General features: G+C 34.7%; 1 protein-coding gene and 1 pseudogene across 9 annotated transcripts in view; one reads left to right on the plus strand and one right to left on the minus strand.

Moving 5' to 3' along the window:
• The window catches only part of Rufy3 (RUN and FYVE domain containing 3), a 57,289-nt gene that overhangs the window by 24,037 nt on the left and 12,338 nt on the right, over nt 1-20,914 (plus strand). For all 9 annotated transcript variants that reach the window (XR_007341454.1, XR_007341453.1, XM_048785756.1 and 6 more), the window contains 11 exons: nt 5,045-5,218; nt 5,966-6,083; nt 7,110-7,211; nt 8,519-8,642; nt 10,184-10,245; nt 11,618-11,683; nt 12,511-12,580; nt 14,301-14,393; nt 17,173-17,256; nt 18,705-18,872; nt 19,575-19,672. Coding sequence is in view for 7 of the 9 variants with exons in the window: in XM_048785756.1 (XP_048641713.1) it covers nt 5,045-5,218; nt 5,966-6,083; nt 7,110-7,211; nt 8,519-8,642; nt 10,184-10,245; nt 11,618-11,683; nt 12,511-12,580; nt 14,301-14,393; nt 17,173-17,256; nt 18,705-18,872; nt 19,575-19,672 (1,159 nt within the window). In the remaining 2 variants the exon portion in view is untranslated. The remainder of the gene's footprint in view (nt 1-5,044; nt 5,219-5,965; nt 6,084-7,109; nt 7,212-8,518; nt 8,643-10,183; nt 10,246-11,617; nt 11,684-12,510; nt 12,581-14,300; nt 14,394-17,172; nt 17,257-18,704; nt 18,873-19,574; nt 19,673-20,914) is intronic.
• On the minus strand, nt 16,591-16,964 carry LOC107158792 (annotated as a pseudogene).

Genomic DNA, 20,914 nt, shown 5'->3' on the forward strand with positions numbered 1-20,914 from the left:
ACCACTGAGCCACATCCCCATCCCTTTTTATTTTTTATTTTGAGACAGGGTCTTGCTGAGTTGCTTAGAACCTTGCTGAGTTGCTGATGCAGGCTTGAATTTACAATCCTCTTGTCTCAGCCTCCCAAACCACTGGGATTACAGACATGCGCCACTGCTCCTAGCTCATTTTAGCTTATTATTCTAACTGTATTCCCTACCAATGTGATTTGTACCAGCATCCATCTAATCACCAAAACTTGAAATGTAGAGATTATTTCCCATTCTTCAAGTTCTGCCTTTTCCTACATGTGCAAATGGTCATTGAGTCTTGAAATCATGACATTTTACCCTAGGATGCCTCTCAAAGCTATATCCCTCTTCTCTATACAGCATCCTCTATTGTAGTTTCATCTTTTATTACTCTGCTTAACTATTGTAGTAGTCCCTTTCTTACTCCCCAACTTTAGAGTTCAGGCTCCTTTTCAATTCATCTTCAACAAGAATACTAAAATGATGTCTCAAAAATTCAAATTTTGTGACATCACACCTTACATTAAAATCTTCACTGAGTTTAAGGTAAAAAACATACTCCTTAAATAATGTCCTTAGCAATCAATCCTGTCTTGGTCTTGTGTCATTCTCCACACTTAATGTGAATCATAACTCCTGGCATGTTTTTCTGAGTATGCCATGTTCTTTCATATTTCTGTTTACCCAGTCTGTTCCTTCTATCCTGTTCCCTCAACATCTCTACTCCTATCCCTTCCTTTCCTAATTTATTTTTGTCCTTTAAGATGAACTTAAAAGTGTGATCCTCTAAAAATGTATGGACACATATCTGCCCCTTAAATTTGAAGGGAAAATAGAGAATCAGGTCAGATGCTCTTCATCTGTATATATTCCCATAGCATCCTATGTATAGGATTTATATTTGTAGTGATTTTGCAGTGCTTCTCAAAGTTTGAAGTATACTCAAATGTAGAGAAAATGATATTATACATGCAGCCTGCCTGAAACCCTAAAATGATGTCATTTTCTACTATATTTGCCTTAAAAATATGGAAAACTTACATTCAATTCTATAAATAGGCATATTTTATTTAATATAAAGACATGTAAAATTATTTTTCCTGGAATAAAACTGATCACTGTTAAAGATGATAATGTTTATCCTGAAATTTTTAGTGTTCACTATACACTGCCCCCTCCTGTTCTCCAGAAATTTTTATTAGCCAAGTTTGAAAAAGAGAAAAGTAAGCACTTTGATGGCAGGACACTAGGCCTGTTAACCTCTATGTTCCTAGCATTAAGCCATGTCTAAGCACAATAGATGTTTACTATTAATTAAAAAGTAATTAAATGAAAGTTCAGCATTGGAATAACAGTGTTAAATGTTAGCACTGTGAAATTTTTAAATTTTTGTTATTATTCTTACAGAAAAAATAGGACTAATAACACTGTGAAAAATTATACTTTTTTTTTCTTTTTTTGTGCAGCTGAGGATCAAACCCCGGGCCTTACACATGCTTGGCTAGTGTTCTGTGACTGAACTACAACCCAACCAAAAAATTATGCGTTTCTTAAAAAATCATTCTGTCCTATACCATGTGACAAAATCTTTTTTTAACTTTTTGTAAAGCACAAACTACATAAGAAGACCACATATGTAAGCTTTCACATACTCAATAAACTTTTACATACTCAACACTCTCAAATAACCAATATCCAAATTCACAACAAAACTTTACCTCTGCTTTCCCTCTGTGCTGTCAAGTCATTGCAGCCCTTTTTATAGCATAGATGAGTTCTGCAGAGTTATTTTATACTCAAATACAATTTAAGACAAGTAACAAAACAGAAAAAATTTAGTAGTTACTTTCAGTAATTTACTAACTAGGAGACATAATTAAAAATTATTTATTACTGATCACATTAATATTTACTGTCTAACACAAAAATGTTAATAAGCATTAAATAATACTCATTATAACTTCTGTGTTAATTAACTATGAGAAGTACATTCCTTTTAAGCTCTTGTGTCTAGTAGTCATATTACCTGGTTCTTGTTTGACTTTTGTTTGTTTAAACTCGCAGTTCTCAGCAGGAGGGGGGGGCTCCATTTTTTTTGTCTCCCAGGGGGCATTTGGTAATATTTGAAGACAGATTTGGTTGTCATAACTGAAGGATTCTACTGACATCTAGTGGGTAGAGGCCTGAACTACTGTGAAACTTACTGTGACTTGCTGCTTGTTACAGTTTACAGCCTGCTGCTAATCTAGTGAGAATTAGTCCCATGGGGAAAGCTAGATTTGAAGTAAAAAACATGCCCCCCATGAAAAATAATTTCCTAGATCAAAATGTCAGTCATACCAAGGTTGAAGGTAGAGTTTAATAAAGAATGGTGGCACTAATCTTTCTATAGCCTGTTCAACCCAATCCCAAACCACATGTTCAACATTTTTGCTACTGATTACAAGAGAAACAAAATGAGACAGTGTAGATGGGTTGGTGTGAGTACTTCTGCAAAAACCTCTCACAGCATGATATTAACTTCAAATCTGGCTCTCCCCATGGGACTAATTCTCATGAGGACTAGAAGCAGGGTTGTAAACTGCCACTAGTGGCATTGTTAAATTTTGTTAATTAGTTTCTGAATTAAAGGTCTACAGGCTTGAAGCACAGCAAGTGTAGCCTTACAGGCAGGCAGTTATCCCAGTCCAACAACAGTTTCCCTGCCACCTATTGCGAGGGGTTAAGTGGGGAGTCCAGTTGCTCTCCACAAACATTCTTGCCCATACACCCAGTGATTAGAGAAAGTTTGAAACATAGTAGTATACAAAAGTGCTGGTAATAAGTAGAAATTAATATTTGACAAAGTTATTCTTCATGGCTGTCTTTCAGAAAATAGTTTTGTGTATATTTCACCATGAGCTTATTCTACCTTTTTGTTGTTTGTTTTTGTGCTGAGGCTCAGACTCACGGTCTTGTGCATGCTAAGCAGACACTCTTACTGCCAAACTACACCACCAGTTCCTTCCTGTATCCTTGACAAGTTGATCTACCATGACCCAAGAGAGCTGCATTTGAACCGTAGTCCTAAAACATTTGTTGATATGTGAGAAATAATTAATTGGAATATGGATAAATTTTTACTTTCATACAAAGTATTTCTCTAAAAATATTACCTGAAGGGCTGGAGTTGTGGCTCAGTGGTAGAGCGCTTGCCTAGCATGTGTGAGGCACTGGGTTCGATCCTCAGCACCGCATATAAAGAAATAAAATAAAGGTCCATTGACAACTAAAGTATATTTAAAAAATATGTGTATTACCTGAGAAAATACTAAACATACCAAGATTTGTGTAGTTGGAACTATAAATATGGACGCCCTTAAAATTAACGGAGAAAATTAGATTAGAATTTGGCCATTTGACTCTGCTCATTTAACTGTGAAAGCAGATATAAATGAAAACATTCTGTGAACAAAATTATTTGGGATAATTTTCATAAAATAGTTTTATGTTAACTGCATTATCTGTGTTATGAAAGCACATGGTTTAATTAGTACTTTAGTTTTCCTAAGAAAAAACGGAGTGTTTCATAGACCTCTGGGCCTTTTTTTAGATGTTGTTTGGGGGGAGGGATTTTGTTGTTGTTGTTTTGTTTGTTTGGGGTTGTTTTGTTTTGTTTTAGGGAGTCAGGGATTGAACCCAGAGGCACTCAACCACTGAGCCATATCCCCAGGCATTTTTGAGACAGGATCTCGCTAAGTTGCTTAGGGCTTTGCTAAATTGCTGACACTGGCTTTGAATTCACAATCCTCCTGCCTCAGCCTCCTGAGTCGCTGGGATTAGAGGTATGGGCCAACATGCCCAGCCTTTTGTAGTTTTTAATAGAAATTTGATGTTTTGAGATACATGTAGCATAATGGAAAGAACATTAGCTTTCATATCAAACCTAAGTTCAAATACTGCCATTTGTGAACTGTTGACTTTGAACCACTGTACTCTTCCATGCCTGCTTCAGTACCTGAAAAAAGGGAGAATACTTAAATGGTAATAGCAAAGTAATAAGTAAATAAGGTAATCATGTAAAAGAATGATCAGGAGGAGGAAAGGATAAACATTATTTGGAGTCATAATTTCATTGAAAGGTAGATCATAGTGCTTAAGAGCACATGGTTTGGAGTTGGACACATGGGATCTGGACTCTGGCTTGATCACTGATGACTCTCTGTGCCCATGGACCAGCTACAGCTATTCAGTAGACATAGAATGTGATGTGACTTGTGCAAGATCATACATTGAGTCAAGAAAGAGCAGTTGAGGTTTTACTCTCTTTGTAAGCTTAAGTTAAGCTTTACTCTCCCTGTACAGTGCCTTGCACAGGTTAAGCACCAATAAATGAGGGTGGTAAGTGCCTAGACTGTTCTGAGTTCTGCCAGATAAAATGTGGTACTTAGTCACTTTCCTCAGATAGATTACCTTTGGTTCTGAGAACCACACACTATATTCTAAGTCTTAAAAATTCAGAAGTTAAGTTCTATTACCATATTATACTAATAATGTTAATGCTTCATTTAAATAAAAAATGATGATTAGTATAAATGCTAATAACGCAGTTTAAGTACTTTATTGTTTTTTCCTACATTGGCTTTATTTTTAGAACACTTAAGAAACTGTAGAGAGAGGGGCAAACTAGCATGGAAGCAGAGAGACCAGTGTGAAGGAAGCACAGTAGTGAGCTATGATGGGTGCCCAGATGGGGTGGTGGTAAAAATATAAAAAGACTGTACTTAAGGCTTAAAAAAAAAAGTAAATTTTACTGCTTCATCAAAGATGCTCTAAAGGGCAGTAAACATCTTATTTTTTCACAGCAAGTACATGGCCAAGAAGAACATACAAGTTTTATAGTTTGGTGCCACTTCCTTGCTTTATCACAAGTCACCACCAGTATTACCTACCATTGCTTTTATACCATCAGTGCCAATATCACCATGGTGAAATCCCACTGGATTTTACAATTCCCAGTAACCAAACTTCATTCTCTCCCCTTTGGCTGCAGATCCAAATTATCTCATGGCTAATGAACGTATGAACCTGATGAACATGGCCAAGCTGAGTATCAAGGGTTTGATTGAATCAGCTCTGAACCTGGGGAGGACTCTAGACTCTGATTATGCACCCCTGCAGCAGTTCTTCGTGGTAATGGAACACTGTCTGAAACATGGCTTGAAAGGTGGGCTGTGGCCTCAAAATGTAAATGTGCATGCAGCTGTTTCCTAGCACTACAGTCAAAAAGAAAGTGTTCTTTGAGGAGCTAAAGCATAAGACTTGAATTAATAAAATTAATCCATTGGAGTGCAACCTGTATGGGAGCAGAGCTATGGTTGTCTTAAAAGACTTATAGGACTTAAAAAATACAGATTATTAAATGTTAAGAATTGGAACGGCCATTATAAGTAATTAAATCAAATACAGCAGTTCTATCCAGTTGGCAGGCAATATAGGTCATGACTTGCCCAAGGTCACACAGGGACAGAGCAGGTGCTAGAATTCAGGTTTCCTGACTTTTGTTTCAGTACTCTTTCTATTTAACCACAGGTTTTTGAAGCAGAACCTAGACTTTTCACCTTCACTTTCTCCCTTCTCAATATTCAGTTTGGGAAACAGTCTTTACCATTGGACTATTTTTTTTTTACTAACACCACATGGTTTAATAATTATTAAATTTTGGTATTATGAGGCTAGGTCACAAATTCTTTCTGAAAGAAGGACTGTGTATTTTAGGAAGTAGAGAATTTTTATTTTCACAAAATTTTATGTATTCTGAAAGCATAAATAATTTTATAATTGTCTAATAGCCTAGGATTGGATTCCTGAAAAAGACATCTAATAGATGGGAGGTATGTAGTGGAGTGTATAGTGAGGGACTATTTATGTTTTAAAGAACATTTAAAATACTGCCTTGTTTTTGTCACCTTAGCCAAGAAGACGTTTCTTGGGCAAAATAAATCCTTCTGGGGTCCTCTAGAACTGGTAGAAAAACTTGTTCCAGAAGCCGCAGAGATAACAGCAAGTGTTAAAGATCTCCCAGGACTTAAGTAAGTCTAAAGTTGAATTCTGTTTCTCAAGAACAACATTCTTATTTCTTAAAGAATAATACTAAAGATAATAATACCTATGATCATTTTTACAACATTACAAAATGCATAATATTATGAGTAAGAGAACTGGTATGTAAAATTTTAAGAAAAGTGTGCTCTTGAAGGATAATCATTCATCTAAAAGAGGTTGGCTTCATGTTAAAATACCAAAGTTCTCCTCCACCCCTACCCCAATACTGGGGACTGAAATTAGGGTTTCACGCCTGGTAGGCAAGCACCCTACCACTGAGCTATACTCATAGCCTAATATTAAAAAAAAAAAAAAAACACTTGTGAGAATCAATGAGTCTCAAGAAATTCAATCTAGGGAGTTGACTTAGGGAAATAATGTATTTGATGGGGTTCGAAAGTCAATATTAAATCGGATATCAAGTGAACCTCGGGAATTGACACCAACAACCTGTCTTAGAACTTGAAAAAGAGTAGTGATCACCCTCCCAAATGAGATTGGTTTAATCTTAATCAGATAGAAGTTTAAATTGCCTGAATTCACATTCATGTTTGGTCCTTATATAACCCATACTAAATCTGGGAGTATTTATCAATACTAATCTGATGGAACATTTCTAGTTGGGCTTACTTCTGGGAAGTAGTCACATTAAGTAATTGTTTATTTATTTATCTCTCTATTTGTTTGTTTGTTTGGTGGTGGTGGTAGTACTGGGGATTAAACTCAGCTTTGTACATGTTAAGCAAGCACTCTATACTAAGCTACAATCCCAGTGCCCTCATTCAGTTATTAATTCTTTGTAAGAGCGTTTATCCTAAACATACTCCTGGATCTTACTATTCTGCACAGAATTCCCAGTATAGGACTGTATTGAGACAGGTTATGAGGAACACCTCAATGTGCTCATTATACTGGGAGACCATTGGAAAATGAAGTGAATCTGTTCCACAGTGACCCCTGCCTCTGTTGCTTACATTTTTAGTCATTTTGTCATTTTGTCTCTGTTCTTGTAGGACACCAGTAGGCAGAGGAAGAGCCTGGCTTCGTTTGGCATTAATGCAAAAGAAACTTTCAGAATATATGAAAGCCTTGATCAATAAGAAGGAACTTCTCAGGTATGAACACCATTTTGAACTTTCTTTTTCCCTTGATGTGTTCTGTCATAAAACTGAATCATACAAATTTTTCATTTTATAAGAAATAGTTGATTCATAACAATTTTACTGATATTTACTATCACACTTCACATACTTGTATTTCCAAATGGATGTTTTATACTATGTATGCTCTATCACTCTGACATACATGGTTTTTTGCAGGGCATTCCAAACCTTAATACCTCCAGAAAACAGAGAAGACTTTGACACCTTAGTGTGTGCCCAGGCTCAGTAAGATAAGAAGTTGACATGTAGCATTAAATTTAAAAACAGCCCCAAAATTCCAGATGGATCATAGATGTAAGTAGGAAAGACAAAACAATAAAACTTTTTTAAAAAAAAAGAAGGCAAAATTTTGCTACTTGTAAAGGGAGAAAAATGGATAATTTGGGCCACATTAAAATGAAGAACTTAGATTCATCAAGATACTCTTTAATATTAAGAAAGAGCCCATCTTTCACAGAGTGAAAGATGATTCTAATACATAATACATATATTCAACAAAAGTTTCATATTCAAGGTGTATTTTAAAACTACCAATCCAGTAAGAAAAAACATATAAGCAATATAAAAATAGGCAAAAGATGGGCTGGGGTTGTGGCTCAGTGGTAGAATGCTTGCCTATCATGTATGAGGCACTGAGCTCAATTCTCAGCACTACCTATAAATAAATAAATAAATAAAGGTCCATTAACAACTAATAAATTATTTTTTAAAAAATAGGCAAAAGACTTGAACAGGTGTTTTTAAATCATTTTCAACCTATTATGCATGTTTGCTCATTTTTGCTAATTAAGCAAAAATTAATATATATAATTCATCTGTTCACATTTGTAAGATGTTTACTCACTGCATTGAAGGAATGTTATTTTTAAACAGAATTAAAAATAAAAAAATTTTAAGAAGGTATTAACTTTTAAAACTCAAACCAAATAAAATTTTAAAATGCATAAAAGATTTCAGAAGTATCCAGTGATGCATCACAAATATAAATATATCAGAAAAATCTAAATACTCACTTCAATAAAAATACCATCTGATCATCTTTTTTTCAACCAGATCACTTGTTATCTGAAGAGTCTATTCGTGTACCTGCTATCTAAAATAAAATATTTATGAAACACTTTCTTCTTTTAAAACTTTGTCACTATTATCATAGATGACCATATTAACCATGAGGCAAGCATTTTTCTCTTTCCTTCATGATTATATCATTGGATTTTTGAGGTTTTATTATAGTAGAATATTCTGTATTTCTCTTACAGTGAATTCTATGAACCAAATGCCCTCATGATGGAAGAGGAAGGAGCTATAATTGCTGGTCTGTTGGTGGGTCTGAATGTCATTGATGCAAATTTTTGTATGAAAGGAGAAGATTTGGACTCTCAGGTATGGAAATAATACTCATTTAACCAAGTGTGTCACTTTGGGTTCTGTTATCTCAGGAATTGGGTTAATTAGATTATATCAACTAAGAGGAGAAACATAAATGGGATTTCCTTTAGTTTTGATGTATGAAAAATTAGATTTTTGTCTTCTAGAATATTTTTCAAATTTAGTATCTTGGCTGCAATCGCTGTTAAATATATTAAAAAGCCAGTAAAGTGGCACACACCTGTGATCCCAGCAAGTTAGGAGGCTAAGACAGGAGAATCCCAAGTTCAAAGCCAGCCTGGGCAATTTAGTGAGACCCTGTCACAAAATAAAGAATTAAAAAGGGCTGGGGATGTAGCTCAGTGGTAGAGTGCACCTAGGTTCAATCCCCAGTACCATCCAAAAAAAAAAAAAAGCAACCCAGTAGAACAAGTAGAGCATGGTCTTTAAGATTAAAGACTCTAAAGCCAAACTGCTTAGTTTTAAATTGTCTTCCTCATTTTCTAGCTAAATAAATTATGTAGGTACTTAGTTTCTTGGTGCCTCAGATTCCTTGATATAATGTAGGGATTTTTTTTTTTTAAGAGTATAAATAAGCTAGGCATGTTAGCCTATAATCCCAGTGACTCAGGAGGTTAAAGCAGGAGAATCACAAGTACAAGGCCAGGCTCAGCAATTTAGGGAGACCCTAAGCAACTAAGCAAGACACTACCTAGGGTTCAATCCCCAATACAAAAAAAAAAAAAAGAGAGAGAGTAATTAATGGGGTTTTGTGGGGAATAAAGAAGTTAGTATACATAATTCACTTAGATTTAGCCTTAGCACATATTAATTGCCCAGTAATTGCGTTTTCACTATTATTATTTCTTACCTCTTCTGTGTGAAATATTATGATGAATTTCTGTTAGGTTTTACTCTGAGAAAATATAAGACAAAATATGACTCAATCTTGATTTTTAAAAAAATTTTATACTAGAATATTCTGAATAAGCTGAATAATTAAATAGCAAATCTTGAAAAATGAAGATATGTGCATCAATGAAGCTTTGAAAGAATAGACACCACAGGGAAATGTGCATTATTTTTATAATTTAACTTTTAAAAACTTATCCCTAAAAACAAATAGAAATTCAGTAGCAGAATGCCTGAAATAAGTAAAAGAGAAAGAAACTTTAAACCTTATATACATTAAGTATTCTGTTGACTGTCTCAGTTAATGATCTGGTTTCCTAGTCCTATTGATATAATCTTGATCCTATACTTCTAACTCACAGCAATTCTTGATTAAATTAAAGGTAAAACATTAAGGGCTGGGAAGTATCATTGGTAGAGTGTCCTGGGTTCAATACCCCATGCTGAAAGGGGAAAAAAAGCGAAACATTGTATTTGTATTAAAAATTTCTGGTGATTATCATGACTATTTTATTATTTTGAGTGCCTAGAAAGAGACATTTTGCTGTTGTTTGTTTTTTGTTTTACTCTTACAAAAAGACATTGTTTTATGCCTTGGAAAAAGCATCAAAATTTGTATTAAATTCTGAAAATTCTCTCTGTAGGTTGGAGTTATAGATTTTTCAATGTATCTCAAGGATGGGAACAGCAGTAAAGGTAGTGAAGGGTATGTGCAAAGAAAATTAGATTTCTTTTTTCCTTTGTAGTATTTTTTTCCCCTTTGGTCATATTTAAAGTTTATAACAATACAGATTTAACTGACTTGCCAAAAGAATTTCTGATGATATAGCTTTAAAAATATCTGACTATTTGTGCCTCCTACTAAATCCATTTAGTTAAATAATTTTCTGTTGTGTGGTTCAGGCAAACAAAATTAAAATTACGAAATAATCAAATTCTTCATCTCTTAAAGTAATATTTGAAAACATGATCTTTTTGACCAAAGGAATTACAATGTCAGTTGCTTAAAATTTGCAATATGAAATATGCAGCATGGGGTTATATAAAATATTAACATTGAGGGAATTGAGTGAAAGGTATATGGCAACTCTGTACAACTTTGCAACTTTCTTATTAAGCAAATATTATTTCAAATAGAAAAATTTAAATACTGTGGTACTTGCTGATTAGAGATCAGAAGTATACCTTATATCCTTTATGTATTTAGCAGTTGAAAGCATAATTAGTCTGATATTTTTAATCTTTGACTTTGAGTTTAAGCTTATGTCATCTGTAGGAGCTGGGGATGTGTCTCAGTGTTAGAGCAGTTACTGTAGTGCACATGCCTAGCACACAGGTAGCCCTGAGTTCGGTCCCCTGCACTGCCAAAAGAGAGAAAGAAAAAGTATATCATTTGAATTTGTGCCTTTTATAGGTTAGTTGGTTCTAAATGAACCTCATTTTTCCACACTTTATTTCCCTTGTAATAATAAGGACTTAACCTTTACAAGCCTGTTTTACCACTTGCTTTGAATAAAAATAGCACTTAAAGGTAAATATATAGCCTTTGGGAACATTATACTATAAGTGAGTTTAATTCATTTCCTATGGGGAATATAAAATTTTTGCTATGAATAATACTAGTGAAGGTGAAAAAAATGTATTAACTTGCAAGAAAAAAACTTTTTAAACGTAAATGCCACTGATAGAGAAGTTTATGGCCTATAACCTAAGTTATTAAGATTTATAAGCGGGCTAGGGTTGTGGCTCTGTGGTAGAGTGCTTGCCTAGCATGGTGAGGCCATGAGTTCATTTCTCAGGACCACATATAAATAAATAAAACAAAGGTCCATTGACAATAGAAAAAATATTAAAAAAAAAAAGATTTATAAGCTATAGCAGGGGCTTTATTAATGTAGCCTTTTATTTTTAAACTTCCAAGTCCTTCTTGTTGATATGTGGAGAGGGTTATTATGCATCATGTTTATTTTGTTCACTATATGTGCCCCAATTTTCTTCTCATGTTTTATGAAAAGATGAGATGGGTAGTGTTTCTAACATTATTTATTTTATTTTTATTACTTCTCTTTTTCTTCCAGGGATGGTCAGATTACTGCAATTCTGGACCAGAAGAACTATGTAGAAGAACTCAACAGACATCTGAAGTAAAGAATGAATAAATAATATTACTTTACTGGGGTTTTGTTGGGAGAGAAAGGAAGTATAAAATGATAAGCAATGAGGATAAATTCAGACAATGTTCAACAAATATATAAATATAGAATTCCTGATTGTCAGGCACTGAGTTAGACATTAGATGAATGAGATTTAACTGTTTTGGTGACCCTTAGTGAAAAGCAATATAAGAGACTATAAAACAGTAATTTAGTGATTAAGTAAATAAATACATTCAGTTAAGAATTTTAAAATGTGTGGCACAGATATTTGAAATTGGCAGCCCACTTGGTGCAGTGATAAAGCCACTTATTTTAGTATTAAACTAAATTCAGTAATTTAGTTCCTATATATCTCTGAGTCCCTTGTATTTCATATACAAGTCATATAAATATGACTCTTATATTAAATTATTTATTCTAATTTCCATGCCTTAGTTTCTTTATCTGTAATTGGAGACACCTAACACATAGAGCTGTTGAAAGAATAAAATTATGCAAGTTAAATAATTTAGAACAGTGCTTGGTACATGTAAAGCATTTAATTCATATAGCCTATTTATGCTTTATATAGGTAAACCCTGAAATTTACATGTAGCTCATTAGCTCTTTTTTTATTGAACAAATACTTAATACGAATTCTAATGCCAAAGATACAGCAGCTAAGGCAGACACAGCCTTTTGTAAGCTGTCTTAGAGCCTAATAGTCTATCAAAAATTATAGACATTAGACAATGAATGAATGATAAGTATGGGTATTTCAAAAGGAAAGTTCAGGGTATTGTTTTCAAAAGAGACCATTGTTTTTCTCTTGGTAGTGCTACTGTAAACAACCTTCAGGCAAAAGTAGATGCATTAGAAAAATCAAACACTAAACTCACAGAGGAGGTAAGTGTTTTGGAAATTCTTTGACCTATAAAATTTAATAATGTGTATTAATGAAATCAGTAATTTCTATGTAACCTTAGAAATGAAGGATTTGACTTTTCAAATATATCTACTATAGTATATAACTCCTTTTTTACCTGACTGGTTAGTTGGCTTATCCCGGGATTCTCATTTAACCCAGTTAGACTGCATAGGCATGTTTTCTAAGTATCTTTTATGAAAATGTTTTATCTGAGCTGTCCTAGAATAAATATTTAGCATATAGCATGATGTTCATCATTTATTCATTCAAATAACATTTTAGGCACTAGGTGCTATAATTACACAAAGATTTATATGTGTTGGGCATTGATTTATATGTTTCAGACAGACAAGCTTCTTACTCTCTATATTCTTATATTCTTCTTGGGACAGTAAGATAAAATAAAGATCACTGGTCAAAAGACCAATAATTTCTGCTTACTTGTTAAGCTATTTATGTGTCATGTGCTCCTGAGTCAGTTGACCTCTAAGAGGCCCAATTCCCTCACTGGCAAATGGAGTGTTTATACTCCCCCTTATAATCTCACCATTACTTAGAAGATCAGATAATAACAGATATGTGAAAGCTCTTAGAATAAGTTCCTAAAGAAAAAAATAATCTCATATGTTCCTTCTGATTAATGAAGCTATTTTCCCTAATTTGCCAAAGACTAAGCTACAATTTTTTTTCTTTAATAGCATTAGATGTGTGTGTGTGCGTGCATGTGTGTGTGTGTATTTTGCTGGGAATTGAACCCAGGGCTGTTCCAAGCAAGCACTCTAAAACTGAGCCACATTGTCAGCCCTTTTTATTTTTTATTTTTAGACAGGGTCTCGCTAACTTGCCAAGGCTGGCTTTGAACTTGCAATCCTTCTGTGTCAGCCTCCCAGGCTGCTGGGATTACAGGTGTATGCCACTGCACCCAGCAGCGTTAGATGGGTCTATGAAAATCCTCAAGTAAAATTATCCAAATTATTGCAAAGAGCTTGTCTTCTCTGTTTCTAATTATAATGGACCTGTTGTATTCAGTGAGATAAATTTGGTTAAACAAAATCAAATTGATGCACTGATCAGGAATATGCTATTCCTTCAGAACAAATATTTTAATTTTAAATGCTTGTTTCTCAGCTCTGTGGGCTTTAATTTTGAATGAAGAGTATATATATATGAAGCTTTAATTTATGGATATAACCCTTAAAATCTATCCCACAAGGTTTTAAGCAGTCCAGCACAAACATTTCTACTGAGGTTCTTTTGCTGCTGTATTGAGGCAGTATGGCATAGCAATTGAGGCACTGGGTTCAATTCTTAGCACCATATAAATAAATAAATATATGAAAACTTTTTAAAAATTTTATTTAAAAATCAGCAACAGGAGATTTTAAAATATATTTTTAGTTGTTAGTGGACCTTTATTTTATTCATTTATTTATATGCAGTGCTGAGAATCAAACCTAGTGCCTAGGCAAGCACATGCTAGGAAAGCACTGTACCACTGAGCCACAACCCCAGCCCAGGAGATTTTTTTTTTAACCTACATTAAAGATATTTCTCCTGAGTTCCTTTTAAGAACATTTTTCATTGGGTTATAAATAGTTTCTTTATTTCTAAGACTATCCAAGCCTAAAAATTGTTGCCTAGCAGATCATAAATTATTTTATGCTATTAATACAAAAATAAATAAAATTTCACCAACAGCTTGCAGTCGCAAACAACAGAATTATTACCTTGCAAGAAGAAATGGAACGAGTTAAAGAAGAGAGCTCCTACATATTGGAATCCAATCGAAAGGTGAATATTAACTGGATTTATAAAACATTCATAGAGTGTATGTGATGTGTTAGCAATAGAGGGGAGTCTCTAGAGGAGATGCAGACATTTGCATATATCAGGCACAGTTTTTACCTTGTCTTCATGCATAATTGAGTGCATGATAGAAGGAATGGAGAGGTTTTGCCCTTTCCCTTACATCATGCTCCTTGGCTTCACTCTACCTACATAATGTTTAACTTCAAGAAAATCTAATTTTGTTCCTTTTTTGTTGTTGTTGTATTAAGGATTTGTACCATAATTAATTGATATTTGTGATATTAAATATGCCATTATTTTTGTGCTGTTACTGTTTTGTTAAGTGACACTTCCTTTATATCATATCACTGGGAGTTACCTTATAAATGAATTTTCTAGATAACTTTATCTCCTAAAGGACCAAATTTTTATACATGTCTAATTAATTTTTGTAAACCTTGGTACTTTTCCAAGCTACCTTAATTAGAGGATATAATTTATATCCATAATTTTAAATTATTAAAATTGTTCCTAACAAGTAATTTGTTCTGAGTGGGAACAAAAGCAGTTTTATATGTGTAGGTTCTTTGACTAATGCATAGACTTCAAGAAATTACTGTGAATGCTCAGAATAGCCTTTGATGACCTATGTATTTTTAGCTGTGATCTCTGGATACTTGTAAGACACTATATGAGATCTCTGGAGAATTAATGTAGTATCATTTGAACCTTTAGCCCAGCTAATGTTTTAAAGTGAATATGTTATTTTAATTTAAAGACTGATTTTTAAAACACCTAAGACTTTTTTTTTTTTTTTTGGTTTTTAATACTGGGGCTTGAACCCAGGAGAACTTTACCACTGAGCTACATCCCCAGCCTTTTTTTTTTTTCAAGTTGTAGATGGACACAATAACTTCATTTGATTCATTTATTTTTATGTGGTGCCAAGAATCGAACCCAGTGCTTCACATGTGCTAGGCGAGCACTCTACCTACCACTGAGCCACAACCCCAGCCCCACATCCCTGGGCCTTTTTTTTTTTTAAGACATTGATAGACCTTTGTTTTATTCATTTATTTATATGTGGTGCTGAGGATTGCATCACACGTGTTAGGCAAGTGCTCTACCACTGAACCACAACCCCAGGCCCCAGCCCTTTTTAAAAATTATTTATTTATTTATTTATTTAGAGACAGACTCTCACTCAGTTGCTGAGGCCTCAAACTTATGATCCTCCTGCCTCAGCCTCCTGAATAGCTGGAATTATGGCCTATACCACCATGTCTGGCTCTGTCTCATTAACTTATCTTAGGATTTTTAAATAAAGCAGGAAACTTCCAATTCTGCCTGACTTTTTAAATGTACTTGACTTCTTCAGTTTCTTTACTGTCTTCATTCATTGTTGTAAGTGCTTAGGTATCATCATTTTTAAAAGGTTTTTACAAATATTGTTTATTTTAATGAAGCTGATACAATGTCCATTTAAAACCCATATCCCAGGCCAAAAGTACAAATAAAATCAGAGGAGCAGTGTTCTGTTGTATACACTTCTGCATGAATAACTTTATTAACTGCTAATGAAAATTAGAACTTTTCCAGGGTCGTCTGACAAGATTTTTGTTGGTGTTAATCTTAAAATGCTTTCTCTTCAGTGAAGCCATCTTTGGAGCTTGTCATTACTCTCATCATATCTGTCATCTTGACTCCAAAGCTTTATTCCTCCTCTTTTGGTCCAAACATTCAGATTTTAAAAGTAGCATCAACTTAAGGAAAGGTCATTTTCCCACAATTCAATTCTCTGAAAAACTTCCATCTCCCACTGAAAGTCACAGTCCAGGAATGAAGCAATCACGTGCTAGAACTTCAGGGCCAATTGGAAAGTCATTATAGGTACTCACATTGGTCGATCTTATTTACCACCACAAGCCTGAAAATGCAGTCCTGAAAAAGGTGGCCTCTCTGTGTACACGTGTAATTTTTTAAAAGGAGAGGGCAATACGAAGGGAGCTGAGGTTTGATCACCAAAAAATCAGCACAGTGAAAACAAACAATGGTGGAGTGGTGCATGCCTGTAATCCCAGCAGCTCCAGAGGCTGAAGCAGGAGGATTGTGAATTCAAAGCCAGCCTCAGCAAAAGCAAGGTGCTAAGCAACTCAGTGAGACCCTGTTTTAAAGAGATGGGTGCCAGTTTTCAATTCCATTTGAACACCACATTACAAAAGAACTACTTTAAAAAATAAAAAAGGATTGAGGGAAAAGAAAAAAAAAAAACCAATATCTAAACCATTTAATGACTCCTTTTTTATTCCTTATAAACTTCAATCACATCTTCTTCCTCCATTCCCAGTTCTTTTGGAGTATGATTATCAGCAATTCTCTGACCTTCAAAGAGAAACCTGAGTGAATTCATTGGAACTCCCTGTCTTTGACAGTATGATTCTTTGAATTTCTTGAGATGTGTTGTCATTTTCACTTTAAAGTGAATCTCAGTGTTATCCTGTCCAATGGCTTTGAGTTTAATGTATTATTGTTCTCCAAATCCTCGACTGAAGGTTTTGCTTCCTGATCAGACATGGAGATGGTGGCTTCACCCAGTCTCCACACAGCAGCGACCTTGGGTATGCAGAACCTGGCTCCAGGGTTTACAAATTCGTCTCCCATCCCCACAGCACAACACCATATCTATCATCATTTTTCTTTACTAAATAGCAATGCCAGTATCTGCTAATGCTGTGTAGGTTATTTAAATCCCTAAATATTCAATACTTTATTTCTTTTCAAGGGTCCTAAGCAAGACAGGACTGCAGAAGGACAAGCACTAAGTGAAGCAAGAAAGCATTTAAAGGAGGAGACACAATTACGATTGGTAAACTTTGCCTAAGTTCTAGTATTTCAGGAACACGTGAAATGGCCTAAGAGATTTTACCTTATAGACCAAGATCTGGAATATCAGTAGTATTCTATATATAACTTTTTTATAATTCTGAAAACTGTTTCTTAACTTTTTTTTTAACTCACATTCCCTGTGTGGCTTTCTCAAAACTACCTCCTGCTTTTTTTTTTTTTTTCTTTATATTTCAGGAACACTAGATATATAGAACTTACTTATCCCCACTCCTCCCTCAGTCCTTACCACTGCAAAGCTTGACATCGTCCCCTTAATAGGAATCATGAATGTAGATTATCTTATTTTTACCTATTATTCCTGAGTTTATTCTCACTCTAATATATATACATATAGGAAATTTTATTGTCCGGTATTACTCTTAGAAATTAAAATATATATGTGTAGTATGTGTTTAAGATTCATAAGTATCAATAAACCTTGCTATTAGCATATTAATTCTTCCTGAATTCAGATAGGATGACAAACAAAAGGAAATCTCCCCCCCATAGTGTCTCTAGGAATAGGGAAAAGATAAAAAATAAGGGGTGATTTATATGTAATAAAAAGTTATTACAAATTAACAGTGTACAGCAGAACTTAAGATTGTCTGAAAACATAGTAATGTTATTTAGTATCTGCCTTCTATGTGTTTGTAAATTGATCTCAAAATACTTCTTACAAGGAAGGTCCTAGAAATAATATGTCAGATTTTCAGATATAGCATGATTCATTTTATATCGTGCTAATCATGTTAAGAGGGGTGTCTCAGTTAAGTAGCACATAATAAAAATCTTAAAATTTTTGTATTCTTTTATCATAATAAGAAATAAGATAAATATTTGTTAAGAAGGCAAGAAATAGGCAAGGTGCTAGATACATCTTAGACACAACTCAGGTCTCTGTATCTTTGCTGATCTGAATAATGTTACAGTCATAATGGTTGAAACAAAAAGGAGTTTCATGTTAAGTGAATCTAAAAATTCAGTTAGCTGTATTGATAATTCCTAATAGTTGAGATGTTATCCTTGGGGACCCAGAGTATACTCTGGGTTCCTTGGGTTCTTGAATATATCAACATTTAAATTTTGGAGAATTGCAACTACTTCAGTTTGTGCTTCTACTATAACACTTTATGTCTATTTCTATAATAGGACTTATGCATTGTCACAGTACCCCAAGTGTGTGCATATTTTGATCATAAATAGCATTGTCTTTAACCTAGTAATTTTTTAGATTTGTACATTATCAAACAGATGTTATACTTCATTGTTCTTATTGTTAATGTCTCTGAAAATGAATGATGGCTTTTGGCTATTTTACCAGAATATTCAGACCTGAGGGTTTTGGTCTACCCTTCCTGTGAAATTTTATGGTTGTACTTAGTTGAGGAAAGGGAGTATAATCAATTCATTTACCTCTGGCGGCAGGATGTTGAAAAAGAGTTGGAGATCCAGATCAGCATGAGACAGGAGATGGAATTGGCTATGAAGATGCTGGAGAAGGATGTCTGTGAGAAGCAGGATGCCCTGGTGTCTCTGCGGCAGCAGCTGGATGATCTCAGGGCTCTCAAGCATGAACTTGCTTTTAAGCTGCAGGTAGGGGAAATATGAGGAATAGATTCACCAGCTTTCTGAAATAGTGGAGCTCCCCTCCATCTTTCTTGTTCTGTAGAATCACACTTTAAGAGGGAAGAGTCACTAAGCACTGACACAACCCAGAATCCCAGCTGAGGGGAGGCTGAGACAGGAGGATCACATTTCAAGGCCAGTCTGGGCAACATAGCAAGACTGTCTCAAAATGAAATTTTAAAAAGGACTGGAGATGTAGCTTAGTGGTAGAACACTTGCCTAGCATGTATGAGGCCCTGGGTTCAATTCCTAGTATTACATACACATACAAAAAAAGGATCAGACTCTCATAAGATTCTCTATTGTGTTCTGAAAAATCAAGCCCACTTTTCATATTGCAAAACTGGTTGGGGTCTTTTTTAATCCTACAATTTATACTCTCTATCTTAAGATGCCAGCTGAGTTATGTATTCCATTAGATTTTAAATGGAACATGATAAATTGATGAACCTTCTGATATTATGATAAGGTTGCATATAAATAATACTGATTTTAACCAAATTACTTTTGGAGCTTTGGTTTGGGAATTTGGGGTTTGTTTGTTTGTTCTTGTTTGGAAATGTATGAGCATTTATATTTCTCTGTTTTCCCCTTACCATCAGGTTCAAAAAGCATATGTGATTATAATTAAGAAGTTTATGTTATAGTCTATAATTATTTTCTATACAGAGTTCAGACTTAGGAGTAAAACAGAAAAGTGAACTAAACAGTCGCTTGGAAGAGAAGACTAATCAGATGGCTGCTACCATTAAACAACTGGAACAAAGGTAAAAAGTGCTATTCCTTTAGTGAAATACTTTGAGCTGCGAGTGCTAAAAGTGAAGAGAGTATGCTCTGCTTTGGGCAAATAAAAAATATATGAAATTCTTCCAACCCTAATCAGCCATGCCTGGAGAAAGAAAGCCAATTGAATTTTATGTGTTCTAAGATGTCATTGAAAATATTGTTAAGAAATGTCAGCCTGTCCTGATTACTTTGAATATTAGAAATGGGAATTTAACCCATTTCACTGATGAGTCTTAGAAGTATACTTTCAAGAATGAAAGAATTTTTAAGTATGTGTTTATAATTGTGTGATTTTATTGTTCCTCACTAAAGTCTTGGAATACTTTGGCACTAAGTGAGCTAGGGGTTCCAAAAGGTGGTTTAGAAATAGAAATAGAAAGATCTATTATGGATCTTTCCTTTCTTTAACCCTTCTTCTCTCTTCTCTCCCATCTCCCATTGCTGTCTACTTGCTCCGCAATAGTTGTTTAGCTTCCACTGACATCTGCAGTGTGTGTCTCCTCTCTGACTTCCATCAGGAGACTGGTCTTGAGTTTTCTTCCTCTGACCACCATCTCCCACCAGTCTTTCAGTTCTCTCTGCCCAAAGCATCTCTCTTTCTATGATATGTTCTTTTTTTTTTTTTAGAGAGAGAGAGAGAATTTTTATTTATTTATTTTTTTAAGCTTTTGGCGGACACAACATCTTTGTTTGTATGTGGTGCTGAGGATCGAACCCAGGCCGCACGCATGCCAGGCGAGCACCCTACCGCTTGAGCCACATCCCCAGCCCTATGATATGTTCTTAATTCTCCATTTGTCTGAAACTACTGTTGTTGACTCAGCAGCCAAGAGAAACGTGGCTAAGATTTCAGGATGGAACACAGCATGGCACCCAGGGTCATTCAATGTTTCCACCTTTAACACCTTTCACCCTTTTTGCACTTGACAAAAACTAAACTATGGCTTCCTGGATATGCTTTCCCCTTTCTTCATCCATTGCTTTGCTGAGAGTTCCATCAATTAGAAATGACCTTCTCCTTCCTGCTTCCTTGTTCTTCAGATATATTTTTTCCATTCAAGCACACTCCAAAGCTGCTTTTTTTTTTTTCAGTACTGGGGATTGAACCCAGGGGCGCTTAACCATATTTTATTTTGAGACAGGGTCTCTCCCAGTTGCTTAGGGCCTCACTAAATTGCTGAGGCTGGCTTTGAACTTACAATCCTCCTGCCTCAGTCTCCTGA

The sequence above is a fragment of the Marmota marmota genome, unplaced genomic scaffold (assembly GCF_001458135.2).
Source record: "Marmota marmota marmota unplaced genomic scaffold, marMar, whole genome shotgun sequence".
In the NCBI taxonomy this organism is placed as follows: Eukaryota; Metazoa; Chordata; class Mammalia; order Rodentia; family Sciuridae; genus Marmota; species Marmota marmota.